We start from the raw sequence: 15,335 nt of genomic DNA on the forward strand, positions 1-15,335 counted from the left end.
AACAATGATGATCTCAACGTAAGGAATTGTCTGTGTCTTGGGCCCCGTTTGATACTTGGCACAATCTGAAAGAGACTATTTTTTACTAGTTGCAAGGTACAGAGAATCCTACAATCATTTACATGCGGTTTGGAAATCAAGGTCTTTTTGTCCTTGAATAGGTGTGGCCAAGTCTTCAAACCCACTTCAAAAAAAAGTTAAATGACACAACCCTGAAGTCCTCTGGAGAAAAAGGAAACTGTCCAACCTCCATCCATCTGAGAGATACACTGAGATCTGCTTCACTTAGGGAACTGGCAGACCTTATCTCAGGCTGGTAAAACATCAAAACAAATGTGTGCTGGGATGTTTTCCCTTCTCAAACGTTCCTTGTTGTACGCAAGAATAAGCTGAGAAAATTAAGAGGTCACAGGTGGGTGGATAAGCAACCCTTCGAAAGGACTAATACTCTGGGGCCCAGACTATGCAAAGGATGACACAGGAAGGTGAGGAAAGCCCCGAGGGTCAGCTGTGTACAGGGGTTAATGCAGAAGGCCTCACAGGCCAGGTTTACAGAAGGTTCCCCTGTATGAAATTTCTCCCTTGTCCTTACTTGGTTGGAGGGTAAAAACATTCCTTTTCCTTTTCTTTTCTTTCAACTCAAGGGTTGTTGATAGAAGAACAAAACTAACTTGAAAAACAAAAAGGAAGCTCTTCCGCAAGGATGAGTTCCTTGGAACAGTATACTTCCAGGTATGATATTTTATGCTCCAAACCTGTGTTGTAGGCAGTTCAAGCTCATATACCGTCATGCAAACTGTGTGCTGTTAGGCTTTCGTATTAGGTTGGTGCAAAAGTAACTGTGATTTAAAAAGTTAACAAAACTGCAAAAACCACAATTACTTTTGCACCAATGAATACAGTCTGTGGTATCACATGTCCCCACATAGGTTTTCTTTGAAGTGCGACTCAACTGGATACAGAAAATTAGAGTGAATCCTAATCCTCCTCCTCAGCCACCTGGAACTTTGGGGCTTTAGCAGAATAAGCACTGACTACTAGTTATACATGCATGACTTCGCACATGGAGGAAAAACTGAAACGTCTTCCGGTTTGTGGTCAGCCACTAGCATGCTAGCTTGTAAACAGGTAGTACTGTCTTAGCAAAGAGTATAGTGAAATTCATACAAAACCAACAAACACTTACTATTACTTAGTATAGTTTAAGTACGGTGCCGGGCATGAAAATAGAACGGTGAGAAGACAGTTTTTGCCTCAAGAGAGCTTCCAGTTTAATGGACTGATACAGGTAAACATGTTAAATGCTATGACACAGGTGAGTGTCCTCAGTGTGCTATGCAAACAGAGGGTAACCCCTGAATCAGAGGAGGCCCTTGAAGGGGGAGGCAAGCTTCAACAGTCTAGAAGGGTGAGAAGACAGCCAGGTTAAAGGGACCAAAGGGATCAGAGAAATTGGAAACCACGTAAGAGAAATGAAGCAGCATGGTATGTCTGACGTACCATTTGTAGTTCAGTTTTGGAAGAGGATAAACAGTACGGCTGGAAACAGGGACACAAGACTGAACAACAAGGCAATGTCATTCTAGGAATCCTGGATCTTTCTTCACATGGGGTGTGTGTGTGTGGGGGGAGGGTTATCAGTTAAGTAGCAAAGAGGCCTATTACTGATCTAAGTCTCCTGGCTGCAGGCAGGGGGGATAGCTGAGAGAGGAAGGTCTAGAAACAGGGCAATTAGGAGGCCACTGTAAGGGCCAGGTGAGACATAAGAGGTTAAACTAAGCAGTGGTAGGAGATAGAGGGGAGAGGATTCCAGAAATAATGAGGAAGAAAATGTAAGGACTTGAATGACTTTCCATGTGAGAGACGAAGAGATGGCTGGGTTGGGGGCGCCCAGGATGATTCAGTCCTGGGTTCCTAGCTTGGGTACCTGGGTGGATACTGGTTACACTAACAGAGGTAAGAAAAACATAAAGAAGGTTAGGATCAGACGGGAAGGGGGACGAGTTTAATTTTGCAGTCGATGACTGCACGGTGGCCAAGGTCAGGCAGCCTGAAACTCAGGGGAAAAGCCACGAGAAGAGAGGAATGTTTACGAGTCATCTGAATGCAAACGGTAGGTTTCTCAAGTTAAAACCTTGAGGGGAGACGAAATCTAGCAGAATCATGAGCCAAAACTGGAAGTCAGGGAAACATTAATAATTAAGGAGTAGATAGAAGAAAACACATCCACAAAAGAGAAGGCATTAACACAAGATGGGAAGAGAGAGAAAGGTGAAATACCCATCAAAGGAGGACACATTTCAAGGGCGAGTGAGGGACAATCAGTACCAAACACAGCAGGCAAACAAAGCATAGAAAAGACAGGACCGTCTCCAGGTTTGATCGTCAGGAAGTGAGTGTTAAGGGTGGAATTGCGTTCCCTCCACACATACACACAAAAAGTTGGAGTTCTAATTCTTAGTCGCTCAGGACGTGACCTTATTTAGAGATAGTCTTTCAAGTTACAATGAGGTCATTAGGGTGGGCCCTAATCCAACGACTGGTGTCTTTAGAAAAGGGGGGAATTTGGACACAGAGACAGACGCACATAGAGGGAAGATGATGTGAGAGACAGAGGGAGAAGGCAGGCATCTACAAGCCAAGGAGGGAGGGAGGCCTGGAACACATCCTTCCCTCACAGCCCTCCTGAAGGACCCAGCCCTGCTGACACCTTGACCTTGGACTTCCAGCTTCCAGAACAGAGATAATAAATTTCTATGGTTCAAGCCACCCAGTTTGTGGTTGGTATTTTGTCAGGGCAGCCTTAGCAGACGAATACAGTAAGTTTCCCCATGAGGAATTTCAGTTGCATACAAGGGGAAAAAGAAGTCAGATTGGAGAGAGTTGAGATGTGAATGGAAAGTGAGAAAGTACACTACATTTTAATAAGGTTTGCATGAGGAGTTAGAGGGTGCTTAGTTCCAAGACCACAGACACCTGAATGATCTCAAATACAAATGGATCGATTTTTCTAGAAAATTTATTAGCATAAAGTACTACATAGTTTTGTTCATTGTATTCTGTTGATTTTAAAAATGTCTACTGCAGTTATGTTCACAATTTTTGTTCCTAGTTATTTGTGCATTTTCTCCCATTTCTCTACCAATTCGTTTTGCCAGAAAAATCTGTTAATTAAAAGTAAAGGTTTTTGGCTTTGTTGAAAAAAAAGAAATAAAAACAAAATACACTGAAATGATAGGAGAAAGAGGGGATAACTGGCAGAGCAAGGTCCCGATGGGATGGGATCAAGGGCACAGCTTTGAACCCCTGGTCTCTGAGGCTTTAGGGAAGGGGGGGGCGGGAAGAAATGGGAGTGTTGTAGGTCTCCTTGTTGGGAGGAAGCAGGCATTTCCACTTGGTGATCTCGGTGTTATTCATCAAGTAGGAAGTGAAGTCATCTGCTTAGAATTGGGGGCTGGGGTAGGGAGGGGACTGAGCAGGATGGTGAAAATTGAGAACTGCTGCTAGGAAGGGTGAGGAAGCTGAGTGAGGGCCAGTGATGCTGAAGGTCTGGCTAAGCTGGAGACAGCCTTTCCCTGCCTGGATGTAACAGGAGGTAAAGTGTGTACTGCTGTAGGATCCATCCAGGTGCAGTGTTCCGCCAAGCTGTTGTGACCAAGGGGTGGAGAACGAGGAAACAGGATGCTGCTACAGAAATAGTTTTAGTGCTCACAAATGGAGGCCAGATTCGGCAGGAAAGAAAGAGGTACAGAAGGACCAATAAAGAATGAAAATGGAAGGATCTCCTGTATTTCAGATCAGGATTAGTGGGAGTTAGAGTGGGATGTTAGAATGAAAAGCTACTGAGGTGCAGGGATCTTGGTCATGACAACACAGGGCAGAGGAATGGGAGCAAGTGGCTGCAGGGGAATGGAGAGAAAGGCCACAGGAGTTGAGGTCCAGGTACTCTACGGGGGCGAGGGGTAACACATGTTGAAATCTTCCAGAACAAAGGCAGGGGCTGGGGTACAAAATGCCCCCGTCTTCAATGATATGACTGAATGACAGATTTACTGAGGATGGTGACAAGGAGGATCAGAGGACGTCATGAACATTAAAGGGAGAGAGGCTTCTTTTTGCTTTACGAGTCAGACAGATCCTTACCACTGGGTCAGCTTCCATTCATATTGAAACACCCAATGTCTGGAAAGAGGTGAATTTTTTAGTCCTATTTGTACATCCAAAGAAATAAATTTTGAAGAGCTAAACGAGGGTTTGTTGGTTCTTTGATGAATCATCATGTGATAAAATTATACACATTATATATATATAAACAAACAAACATACAAAACTATTGATAAAATTTTAGACAAACAACATACCAGAAACTCCGGGTGGTGTCTTAATGAATTTCCCATTAAAATGACCAATAACAGCTTCACACTTTTCTGTTGATTCCATCCTATATTTATATAAAAATAAAACACATAAATATTTAGAGATCTCTTAGTTTTCATTTTATTCTGTGCATCGAATACATTCTTTCAGGTTTATTGAATATAAATGAAACCTAGCAAAAATGTGAATAAGAAAAAGTGGGTTTATCCTATCTTTTATCTAACTGTCGGTTGTATCCTTCTATAGTAAAATGACAACTATTAACTGGAGAGTACATTCTGCATCACAAAAAGAAATAAATTATACCTACAGTGCTTAATACCAAGCATATCAAATGTATAATTTTTGCTTGTTGGAAAATTGACAATCAATACACAACAGATTTGTTAGTCATGATATGAATTAAACACAAAAAGTAACAGTTCAAAATACTAGTGTAGTTAGTGCTTGCTAGAATACCTGTCATTTTAAAGATGGTCTTTCCTTTTACACAGTCCCGAAATGAAAGACTCGAAAGTCATGATAAGACCTAGTGTCAATCAGAGAACGTACCTTATATGGTGTTTACGTTTGCTTCAAGTTTAAAGCTAAATTTAAGTCAATTATGTACCTTCCGATTTATCTTTGCTTCGGGAGAGGCCTAACTGTACAACTTATTCTACATCTTCTGCAGGTAGGTAAAAACACTTGAGAAACATTTCAGGGGAATTAAACTATTTTGACTTATTTCTCTTTAATGGAAGAAACACTGACTAATCTACTCAAAAATGCGCTGCACTCCTAGACTATCCCATTACACCTTGATTTTAATGGGTAGCAATAGTTTCAAAAAGCAGAATTTAACTGGATTCCATCTTCAGATATAGAAATAAAATTAACTGATCTGCTTTCAGAAGAACACCCACCGAAGTGACAATTTTTAGATGGCACTGGGCTTTTCATTGTGTCACCTGCACCCTCTTAACCAATCAAGTGTACCCTGGAGATGCTAGCCTTGTGATGACTTCCCAACTGTAGAATATTTCAGTTTAACTATAAAATTACCTAGCCTAACAGAAAGAGCAATGGACTAAAAGCCAGAAGACCCTACTTCATTACTTGGCAGCCCAGTGACAATGGAAAAGCCCCTTCTAGGCCTCAATTTTCTTACCTGTAAAATAGGAAACAAAGCTTGCTTTGTTATCTGTGGTAGTACACGGGACTGACATGAAATAGGATAATGTATATGAAAGAAAAATGTCAGCAATTTTTCCTCCAAAATCAAAGTCGGTACGTTAAAACATGTAGACATTATTTGTTACTACACAGTAATAATAGGTTTCTAAATAACCCATCATGTAAAATAATTTTTGTACATGGGCTTTTGGATTAGAACTATATCACAAATCAAAGCTCCTTCTGTTTAAGATTTTTCCTTTAGAAACCAAATTAACTACTACACTGAAGTATCCTTTCTAGGCAGGAAAGAACAAAAGTAAGGTGAAAGGGGTGATGGCATTTTAGATATATCTGTAATATTTTACTTCTTAAAAAACAATCTGAAGCAAAATTGTAAAATGTTATAATAGTGTAACAATCGAAGGTTAGGTGTCTTATCACTGTCTTACTTTTATGAAAGTTTGAAATATTTCATTTAAAAATCTAATTCAGTGACTTTATTGATGATGAATTAAATTTCTACCAAATGAGAAAACCGTACTGATTTATGTATGAAATTAAGGAGCCTGAGATTGTCATTTTTAAGAAGTTATAGGCATCTTGATGTAATTAATAAAAATATTAAGGACATGTACTTTGAGCATGATTGCTCATGTAATATTTCCTTGCCCTGAGTCACTAAATATTAATGTCCTCAGGTTCAAGAATCCTAAGGAACATCCTACAGATTTGGAAAAATGCCAACCAATACTTACACAAAATTGAAGTTTATGGTGCAACTGCCTGTCATGATCCTAGTTTAACTTCTCTATTTTTGCTCAATATTCATTTTCCAGGAAATGTAGCAGAGCTATTGTTGTTAACAGAATCAAGACAAGGCCAGCGTGCTTACCTAGCAAAGCCAACACCACGACTTGTGCCACTGGAATCACGTAGTATCCTTGTAGAAATAACTTGTCCAAATGGTTTCAGCATATTTTCAAGTTCTTGCTCATCCATGGACAGTGGCAAATTAGAAATATACAGGTTGGTAGGATCTTGTTCCTGTTGCTAAAACAGAATAGAGTCATCCATTAATCTCCAATAAAAGGTGAGATATTTCTGTTCACACACCTACTTTTATTTAGCCACTCTCTTTGCTCAGATCCTTAGAAGTATTATCCAGTAAAATCCTGGGAACTACAAAAACACCCACATCACCACGGAAACTTGACAACAGGGTCCGAAGCCTGGACAATCTGGGCAGGTCCCACACGGTCCCCCTGAGCCATTCTTAGCAGATTTGGAAATGGAACTACTGGCAGGCACCACTCGAGTTGGAGCGGATGCCCTCATGGAACCACAGCTCTCAGCTGTTTGCAGTGTTCCCAAAAATAACCAACCTCTCCTCTACTACTATTTTTAGGAGTCCATTTCAGGCACACTATTGCACAGAAGGCTAATAATTCAATCCAGAGACACACATGGGATTCTGGATCGAGTCATCTAAAGTCCACTGGGGCTCTGCCCCAAATCCCCTCCTGGGCTCTGTGGCAGAGGCCTTTACTACTGCTGAGTTGTGATCACCATCACGAAAAGGAAAGCATCTAAATTAACAAACTCAAGAAAACTCAAAGCCATACAAAACGATAAACTCTAGGTAGATCAAATTTTAGAATCCAGGGAAAAGTGAGCTCTAGAGTAGATGGGGAGGGGAGTTTTGCTAAATCCTTGCTACTGAGAGTGATCCTGGGGCCAGCAGTGGTGGACATTAGAAATGGAAGCATATTAGAAATGCAGAATCTCAGGCCCCATCCCAGACCTAAAGAATCATAAGCTGCATTTAATAAGATTTCCAGGTGATTCATTTGCATATGAAAGTTCAAGAAGCAATAATTAGATCATTCCCTACTCATCTTTCCTTTGCTGATGTGGAATCAGCTGAAATCAAAGATATGTAACAGAATTTTCTGAGAATCATCAACTTACGTATATTTACTAAGAGTGTGGTGTTGAAATCATCAGGGAAAAAGCTTTTACGGCTACTGGAATATTTTCTGACCAAGTCAAAATTTACCTGTGCAACTATGAGATTAGGAGAGCCTTAATGAATTTTACATCAGGCTTTGCTTTGATCTTATTAATCAATTGTATTTTTACATATTGAACTATGCGAGTTTATGATTTTTCTTTAATAGGCACTATTAGTAAAGTCATTAATTGATGTTTTAGCCTTAGGCAACAGAATAGCACACTCATTATATTTTAGATTTCCAAAGTGCACAGTACTTTAAAAATATACGTGAAGCACATGCATGTTTCAATTCGTACAAAGTCTTGTCTTTCTAGTGTATCCTAGCACTAATTAAACCTGAAGTGAAGCTTTGCCTTTTACATACTTTGTAAGAAAAAAATGTAAACTGATTTTTCTGGTGAGATTTAAAATTCCCCAGCATCCTAGGGAATGGCAAATATCTTGGCATTCCCAAGAATTAAAGTTATCAAAGACTGAGCAACTACAGGCAGAAAGTACTGTCCTTATAACTTCTTGGTTCTCACAGAAGGCAGCACGGAACCAGGCCAGTTCCACAGGTATAAAGCAGAGGTTCCCAGGCTGGGTGACCCCGAGCTCTCAGGGGTGTGTCAGTGAGGGTGTATCCAAGAAAAATTTTCAAATGCTCAGTAGTAAGCTGAACAGTTACCCTCATTAACCCTTCAGACTAAATAAAATGGCCACCATCTTTGCTTTTAGCTGAAATGAGATGGATTCAGTGTGGTACCACTGATTATCTTACACTGAGTAAAACCTCCTGCTGACAATTACATAAAGTGTATCTTTAATATATAAAAATTAAAAAGTGATTTGTGTAATGAGTGCGCAACAGTAATAGATAAAATATTTCAAAATACAGGAAGAAGCAACATGATCTTATGTATTCAAGTTTTCAAATTCTTTTGAGGTGGGATGAGAGATAAAATCCTATTTCCACCTCATTCACTACCTGCATCAATTTTACCCAATTAATTATAAAGCGCCTCGATTAGCCATTTCATGCTGGCTTTAACCCCCCAAGTCCTGAAATTTTCCTGGAGTGCAAAAGTCTGTATTTGTTTCTGTGGAAGTCTGGTCCATAATTGACCCACACAGATGGGGTCCTTTCTGTCTGAAGGTGGGTATTGAGGGGCCCTGTAGCCCAATACAGCTAAATGGCATTTGCAGTGCATCTCATTCGTCTCAGATTCTCATGATAAACTATTAACTCCAGTCCTGTCTTCCAGCAGCTTATAGTTAAGTAGGGGAGATAAAAACACATGCAATGGATGCTATGATACAGATGTGCATAAATGACAGTGGGCCTGGACAGACAGGGGAACTTAGTTAGATTAGGGTCGACTTTTCAGAGGGCATGACGTTGGGTTGAAACTTGAGAAGCAAGCAGAAGACACAGGGCTGAAACCCAATTGTGAAAGGCTACATAAGGAGTTTGATTTTATTTTGTCAGTCACAGCTCCTTCAACTTTTCCACCTAAGCCGAGCTAACAGCAGGGAGAATGATTGTGTATCCCAAAGAGTCTGTAAGCAAAAGCCAAAGTAACTTTGCCAGAGCTGCAAAATTTCCTGAGGCTTTGTGCTTCATCTAAAAAAGGGGGGTGGGGATGTAAAGTTTGCAACCTACTCCCTAACTATTCAAGTTTGTTTTACTATAGAAACATTATTTCTGGCCTAATACTTTCAAGTAATACTGATACATCAGAGACATAAGCCATGTTTCTCCTGTGATTTCCCGTATTCTGGTGGGTGTGGGGGAGTAAGAGGAAGGAGGAACTGCCGTCCTTGTACTGCAGTTAGCAAGCCACACCCAGAAATATGGGGAGCTTCTGGAGGCACGAAAGAAGGAGAGTGATATGATTAAATCTATCTCATTAAAAAGCTTTCTGAATCATGCTTAGTCAGAATAAAGCTGGGAACCCCATAATTAAAGAGCACTAAACACTTCTTGGGTGAAGATATGGCATAAAAAACGTTACATAATGAACACATCATAAATATTGTGGGTTTTCTTTTCAAGTTACAATTATAAAAATCTAAATGGCTAATAGTTAAGCATTTCATAGGAGAATTTTTCATATGTGAAATATTGTTAAAAGGGTTGACAATGTAGGTACTAAGTTACTTTCTAAATCTGTGTTTCAGTTGCTTCTATTATTAAAACATTAATAAAAATACTATATTCTTTAAAGTCTTGATTCAACTTGAAAGTTTACCAGTGAAGAAAAAAACAATAAATGCTAAAATAAGAATCCAGAAAGAAATTGAGCTCTTAACTCATTCTTTGGTAACAGTTAGAAGAGTAGGCTAAATGCAAGTAAATATTTTCTATGATTTTAATGCATTTGTTTTCAATAGCAACAACTCAATTAGGTTTCTTCATTTGGGATGATTCTTAGAACTAATGTAATTTATTTTTCCTTTCAAATGGTCAACTTATTCTGCAATAATTAAAAACAAACAAAAAAACCCAACCAACCAACCAGAAGAAACTCCAAGCTGGCAGCACTGGCCATAGAAATATCTAATCCTCAAAGTGTCCATGCATTCAAGTTATGCATTCACAGTGAACAAAATCTATAATACTTGCAGTAAGTGGAGGGTGGTTCCTGAACGAGGATAATTTCGTTTCCTTAAAATCAGTGACAACCCTAACTCTGTTTTATTACATACAATGCTGTGTCTGAAAAAACAATTATTCTGTGAATTATGGGTGGCCAAACATAAAAATGGGGCCAACAGGCCTCTTTATATCCCTAGGCATGGAAAGGGTTCAATAGCTTCCCTAACAAGTAGAAAACTAGATCCCACATCGGCTGTGAGAGGGATAAATGGCTACTAATGTTCACTTGAGTAGAAAAGCGGGGCTTGCAGGCCCTGCGTGGTGTAAAGCAGTCAGTCGTCATCTGAAAGAAATTAACAAAAACCTCCCTGTGCGTGTGGAATGGTTCCTAAAATGCAAGAAAGGGACTTGGCAGGAAGACCTGACATCTGTTTTCTCTTGTAGGGAATAGGTTCACCAACCAGCAGATCGCTGCTTTCAGGCTGGTGAATGCAAACTGCCTGAAGCATGGTGGACCTCTGTGTGGAAGGGGGATTCAATTCCTATTCCTTTGACTGACTGCTATTTACTGAAGAAAATGTGCACGCTTACCAACAGCCCAACAACATACAATGACCTGCTGAGCCCTGAGGCCTTAAGAGGCACTGCCGAAAGGCTTATACAAATCGCTCTGTTAACAGATATCACCAATGTTGATTTCCGTTTTACATCTTTTTAGCTTGTTATCTGAATTTTTCCCTTCTTTTCAGAGCTTCTGAGTCTTTTAGTTTAAAAATGCACACACTTTGAAACAAGTGCCAAGTGTAACGTAAACAGGAATGGCCTTGAGACTTTGGGAAAATCTTCTGGTAAGTTTCGTCAGGTACTCGATGGACTGAGCTCAATGAATATACTTTTTAAATATCCCATTCTTAATTCTCAGTATCTGTCCATGCTGGGAAGAAAATATTTCTCACTCAATTGGCTTCTTTGATCATTAACATAACAAACATTTAATATCTCCCATATGCCAGAATCCAAGCAATGCACTGAAAATTAAAACATAAATAAGGAACAATCACTGTTGTCCAATGCTCTTTACTGGAAGTTTTGCAATTCAGTTTTGTATATATGCAGTCCTTTTTCAGCCCAGTAGCCAATGTGTCCAATGATATATTCTCCCTCACCTCCAGGATTCCCCTAGTAGAATGCCCCTCAATTTTTTCCTGATTACGTAAGGAAGCAAGCCTTGACTATACGGCAATGTGAATTTTCAAAACCTTATAGAAACCCAATTAATTCACTAGAGAAAAGTGGATGGACATGGGCCCCTTTTCACTCAACCATGGGAGCCAAACCTAAACTGCTTTTAACAATTATCTCCACAGAGAGCATGTGCCAGGTGTTCTTGACCCAAACAACATGAAGGGGCCAAGTGAATTCCAGATACTCAAAACCATGGTTCTATGCTAGAGAACAATGGACCCTCTAGCATTTAAAATACTTTCAGTGCTATAATACAAAAGAAATTAGTCCAGGAAACTCATTCTACAGAGACCTGAAGAAAGTCATAAGGTGCAGAATGCTGACACACTGCCAGGGTCTCTGAACCTGTGTACCACTCCTTCCCTACAGGTGATGCAGGAAAGGACTCTCTCTCCTGGCCAATGTACATTACCAAGTCTCCTAAGGAGGTCTTTGAACAGTGCTCTTTAGCTAGCAACTCATGGGAAAGCTGGCATTCAAAGTGCACTGGTGAAGGACATGTATCACCGCCAACCTACATCCAGTCCAGTTTTGACTAAATGCATTGTAAAGACTTCTTCGAAACAGCATACATTTAATATACAATGCTGCTTAATAGCATAGGCATTGAAAACATGCCTACCTGTGCGCTCATGGGACCACTCTAAGGCCTCGGCATTTGCAGCAGGTTGTTAAAACAAGCCTCTTTCTAACTGTGTGGCAGCAGATGACACAGAACAACGGGCGTCAGGCACTCCTGTATTCAGAGTTGAGAAACCAGGCCACCGAGGGAGTCTGCACAGGAGCTGGCTGAGACCTGGTGTGGGATCCCTGACTGACCATCCACGTCCTGTCCGTCTCCAAGAGATTGGAGAGGCTGAGAATGAATACAGCTGTGGAGAGCAATGCAGAGTGGAGACATATGGTCTAAGTCTCACCATAGGGGCTGCTTCCCTGTAATCACCAGTCAAGCAAGAGAGGCTTCAACAGACCCCTCAGGAGGCTTGATCTGTGTCCTGCAGAGCACGGTGCACACAGCGGATCAACATCTGACTTAAACCTGAGAAATCTAAAAGGCACAGAGCTGGTTGAGGGGTCCTAACAAGCTACAGATATCCTATAGCTAGCTGCCAAAAACGTAGGTCAGATGTGGGCACACAAGGTAGAGTAGGCCTACGGTTGTGTTAGAGCCTCTCAAGAAGGCTGTACTGAAGGGCCAGGAAATCCCAGCGGAGAAGGGCTGAGGACAGACCCTTAGATTATCAGGAGCTGAGGCCAGCCGCCTGAGGACATGTATTCTCTAGCTTAAAGGGACGACAGGGAAAAGATCAGTTGCGGGGATGGTAGTGGTAAGAGAGCTCTGACAAACTCCCAAAGCATTCCACTGTCTGGCCAGAGAAATCAACGCCAGATTACATCACTGTCAGGTCTAGGAGCTTTCCCATCCTTTACGACGGCTCCACCCCTGGAGGGGGTAAAGGATCCATCACCGATCACTTTCTTCCAGTGAGTTCATCAGGATACCACAGAGTTTGGAAAATTCACATTGCCATATATTAAACAACAGCTAGTGAGCCAATGGAAGAGTGGGAAAAACTCAAATTTGGGAAATAGGGACGAAACTAACCATACTCCCATCACACTGTAGGACTACCACCAGCCAATGTCTACTTAGAGCAGAACTTAGCTGGGAGGAGGGAGAAGCTTTACCATTATACGTACTCAAAATTTTGTCAAATAAACAGGACTGGACATTTACATTACAGGCATCCCCCATTTAACATCAGTAATACGTTCTTGAAAATCAGACAATCAGCATCAAAATGTTAACTGGAAGCCCATTTCACATTATCTCAAACTGGAAAAAATCACAACGTATAACACATTGACTACAAATCCCAATTTCCTAAAATGAACTATTTATTTTCCTAAAATGTAACTACATGCATGTTACATATCTGTGTGTGTGTGTGTGTGTGTGTACACACACACACATGAAAAATGGCTATGTTGGGATATAAACCTTTAAAACATTGCTTCCCAATCACCAAATAATCAATATGGTTGTTAGTAGACAACTGCTTTGTAAACTGTGATTTCTTAGAGAACTAGCAACACCCAAGACATATATCCCTTTAGCTGACACTCAGCAGTTTCAAAACCCCTACACATGATTTTGACATTTTACAAACCGTATTTGGAATGTAACTTGAAACTTTCCCCATACAACATCTTGGTTAAAATACTGTATTGAGATGGGTGTAAATACATATAGAAACAGCTGAAAATGTATTGAAAGATAATTATGCTCCATGAAGTTTGTATATGAAAAATCAAGAGGCATTCTATCAAAAAAGGAGAAAAAGACCTAAAATGAAAGAAGCAATTAAAGGATCTTTTTAAAATAATGAGTGTGGCCAGAAAAGTCATGGGGCCTGCCCTGGATTTTATCCATGGGAGGAGGAAGCGGGAGCTCCAACGTGTGAGTGAAAATGGACAGAACAGAGGAAAAAATAGAGCTGATTGTGCCTCAAAAGTCCTACTTACAAAAGTCCTACTAACAAAATTATCCATTCCTTACAGCGGTAGATTAAACAGTCGATAAGTCATAGATAATACCAGGATTGCATATTCACAATTACATAATTTAAAATCTCATCATCACTTTCTCTCAACAATATCACAAGGAATTGCTCTATATTATGGACAAATAACCTGAAAATCATGGTCCTTCATATTTACAGCCCTGTTTATTTTAGCCACTTACTCTGGAGTTCAAGAAAATCTAAAATAAGGCTGACTCAGTCCAAAGCTTTAAAAACATTAAACATCAAGGACTACTTTAGAAAGCTGATACCTTTCATTAATTCCTGAAATCTTTATTTATGCTATTTCCTTTAAATCAAGGTAAATCTCTATCCTGGTAGCCACATATGCGTCCTTCAATATACATAAGTTCTTAGCAGGTAACTTATCTCTTTACAAGAGTCCTTGAACTTCCATAAATCATCCTTCCTGATGGAAATATGAATGCTCCTCAGGAAATGATCATGCTACTATTCAGAAGTAGCAGAGGCCAGCACAAAATCCCTTTCCTCTCTACTTCAAAAAGCCAGATAAAATAAAATTATTGATCTTTTGTAAAGAATACACAAAATAACAAACTGCTGAGTTTCAGGCTTACAATATTTCCCATAGCAATTCCAGGACCACAATTGGAAAAAAAAATGTACATAATTATATGTATGTCCTAATAAATGTACTATTGGTTCTGGGTGCGATATAAACCAAATTTACACTTAGGCAATAAAGACAAGGGCATAAATACCACTTCAACAGTACCCCTCATCTAGAATGCTATTAATAAAAGTTCATCAGAAACAAGTCTTGGATAAAGCTACTGTAGAAATACTAAAGAGAAGCTTTATATCTCATAAATAAACAATGACTAAAATTGTCTCACTTTTTGTACAGATTCAAAATAGCAACTATAGCTTACACTGCATTAGAACTACTCCTGAGGATGTGGAGACATGGGACAAGTGTCCAGAAGTAGCTGTGGCTAGCTGGGATGGATGGGGGAGCGCGAATGGTGATAGGAAAAGCAATGTGTCGGGCTTCAGAACCAAAGCCAAGGACTAGAGAAGTGATTACTGGCTCTCGACTCACCTTTGCCATTTGAGCTTGAACCCCACTAGCCTTCAGGGCAGACACAGCTTTCTGAGCAGCTGCAGGACTGTCAAAGTCGACAAAACCATAACCTGAAATGCAAAACACACTTAGTTTTTAAGCCATTACCTTATAATTATGTAAAGAGGAAAAGAATGACTATTTAGTTTCTGATGTAGGCAACCAGAAATGAAAACCTGGGTGATCTGACAGGTCTCCAGCTTTTAACAGCTGCAGTGCAGCATACTTTTCTGGCTGTCTTTCCCTGTGGTCTATCATTGGCTAGACAAGTTCCCCTTCGAAGAAAAAGGAAAA

General features: G+C 40.1%; 1 protein-coding gene across 11 annotated transcripts in view; it reads right to left on the bottom strand.

Annotated features, from left to right (window-relative positions):
- Window positions 1–15,335, bottom strand: part of RBMS1 (RNA binding motif single stranded interacting protein 1) — a 198,214-nt gene that overhangs the window by 22,840 nt on the left and 160,039 nt on the right. For all 11 annotated transcript variants that reach the window (XM_074337078.2, XM_019727264.3, XM_019727271.3 and 8 more), the window contains exons 4-6: window positions 15,021–15,112; window positions 6,428–6,585; window positions 4,362–4,441 (exon numbers count right to left, since the gene is read on the bottom strand). In XM_074337078.2, coding sequence (XP_074193179.1) covers window positions 4,362–4,441; window positions 6,428–6,585; window positions 15,021–15,112 — 330 coding nt within the window. The remainder of the gene's footprint in view (window positions 1–4,361; window positions 4,442–6,427; window positions 6,586–15,020; window positions 15,113–15,335) is intronic.

Source organism: Rhinolophus sinicus, chromosome 17, assembly GCF_057876585.1.
Source record: "Rhinolophus sinicus isolate RSI-liver-muscle chromosome 17, RSI-T2T, whole genome shotgun sequence".
NCBI classification, from domain to species: Eukaryota; Metazoa; Chordata; class Mammalia; order Chiroptera; family Rhinolophidae; genus Rhinolophus; species Rhinolophus sinicus.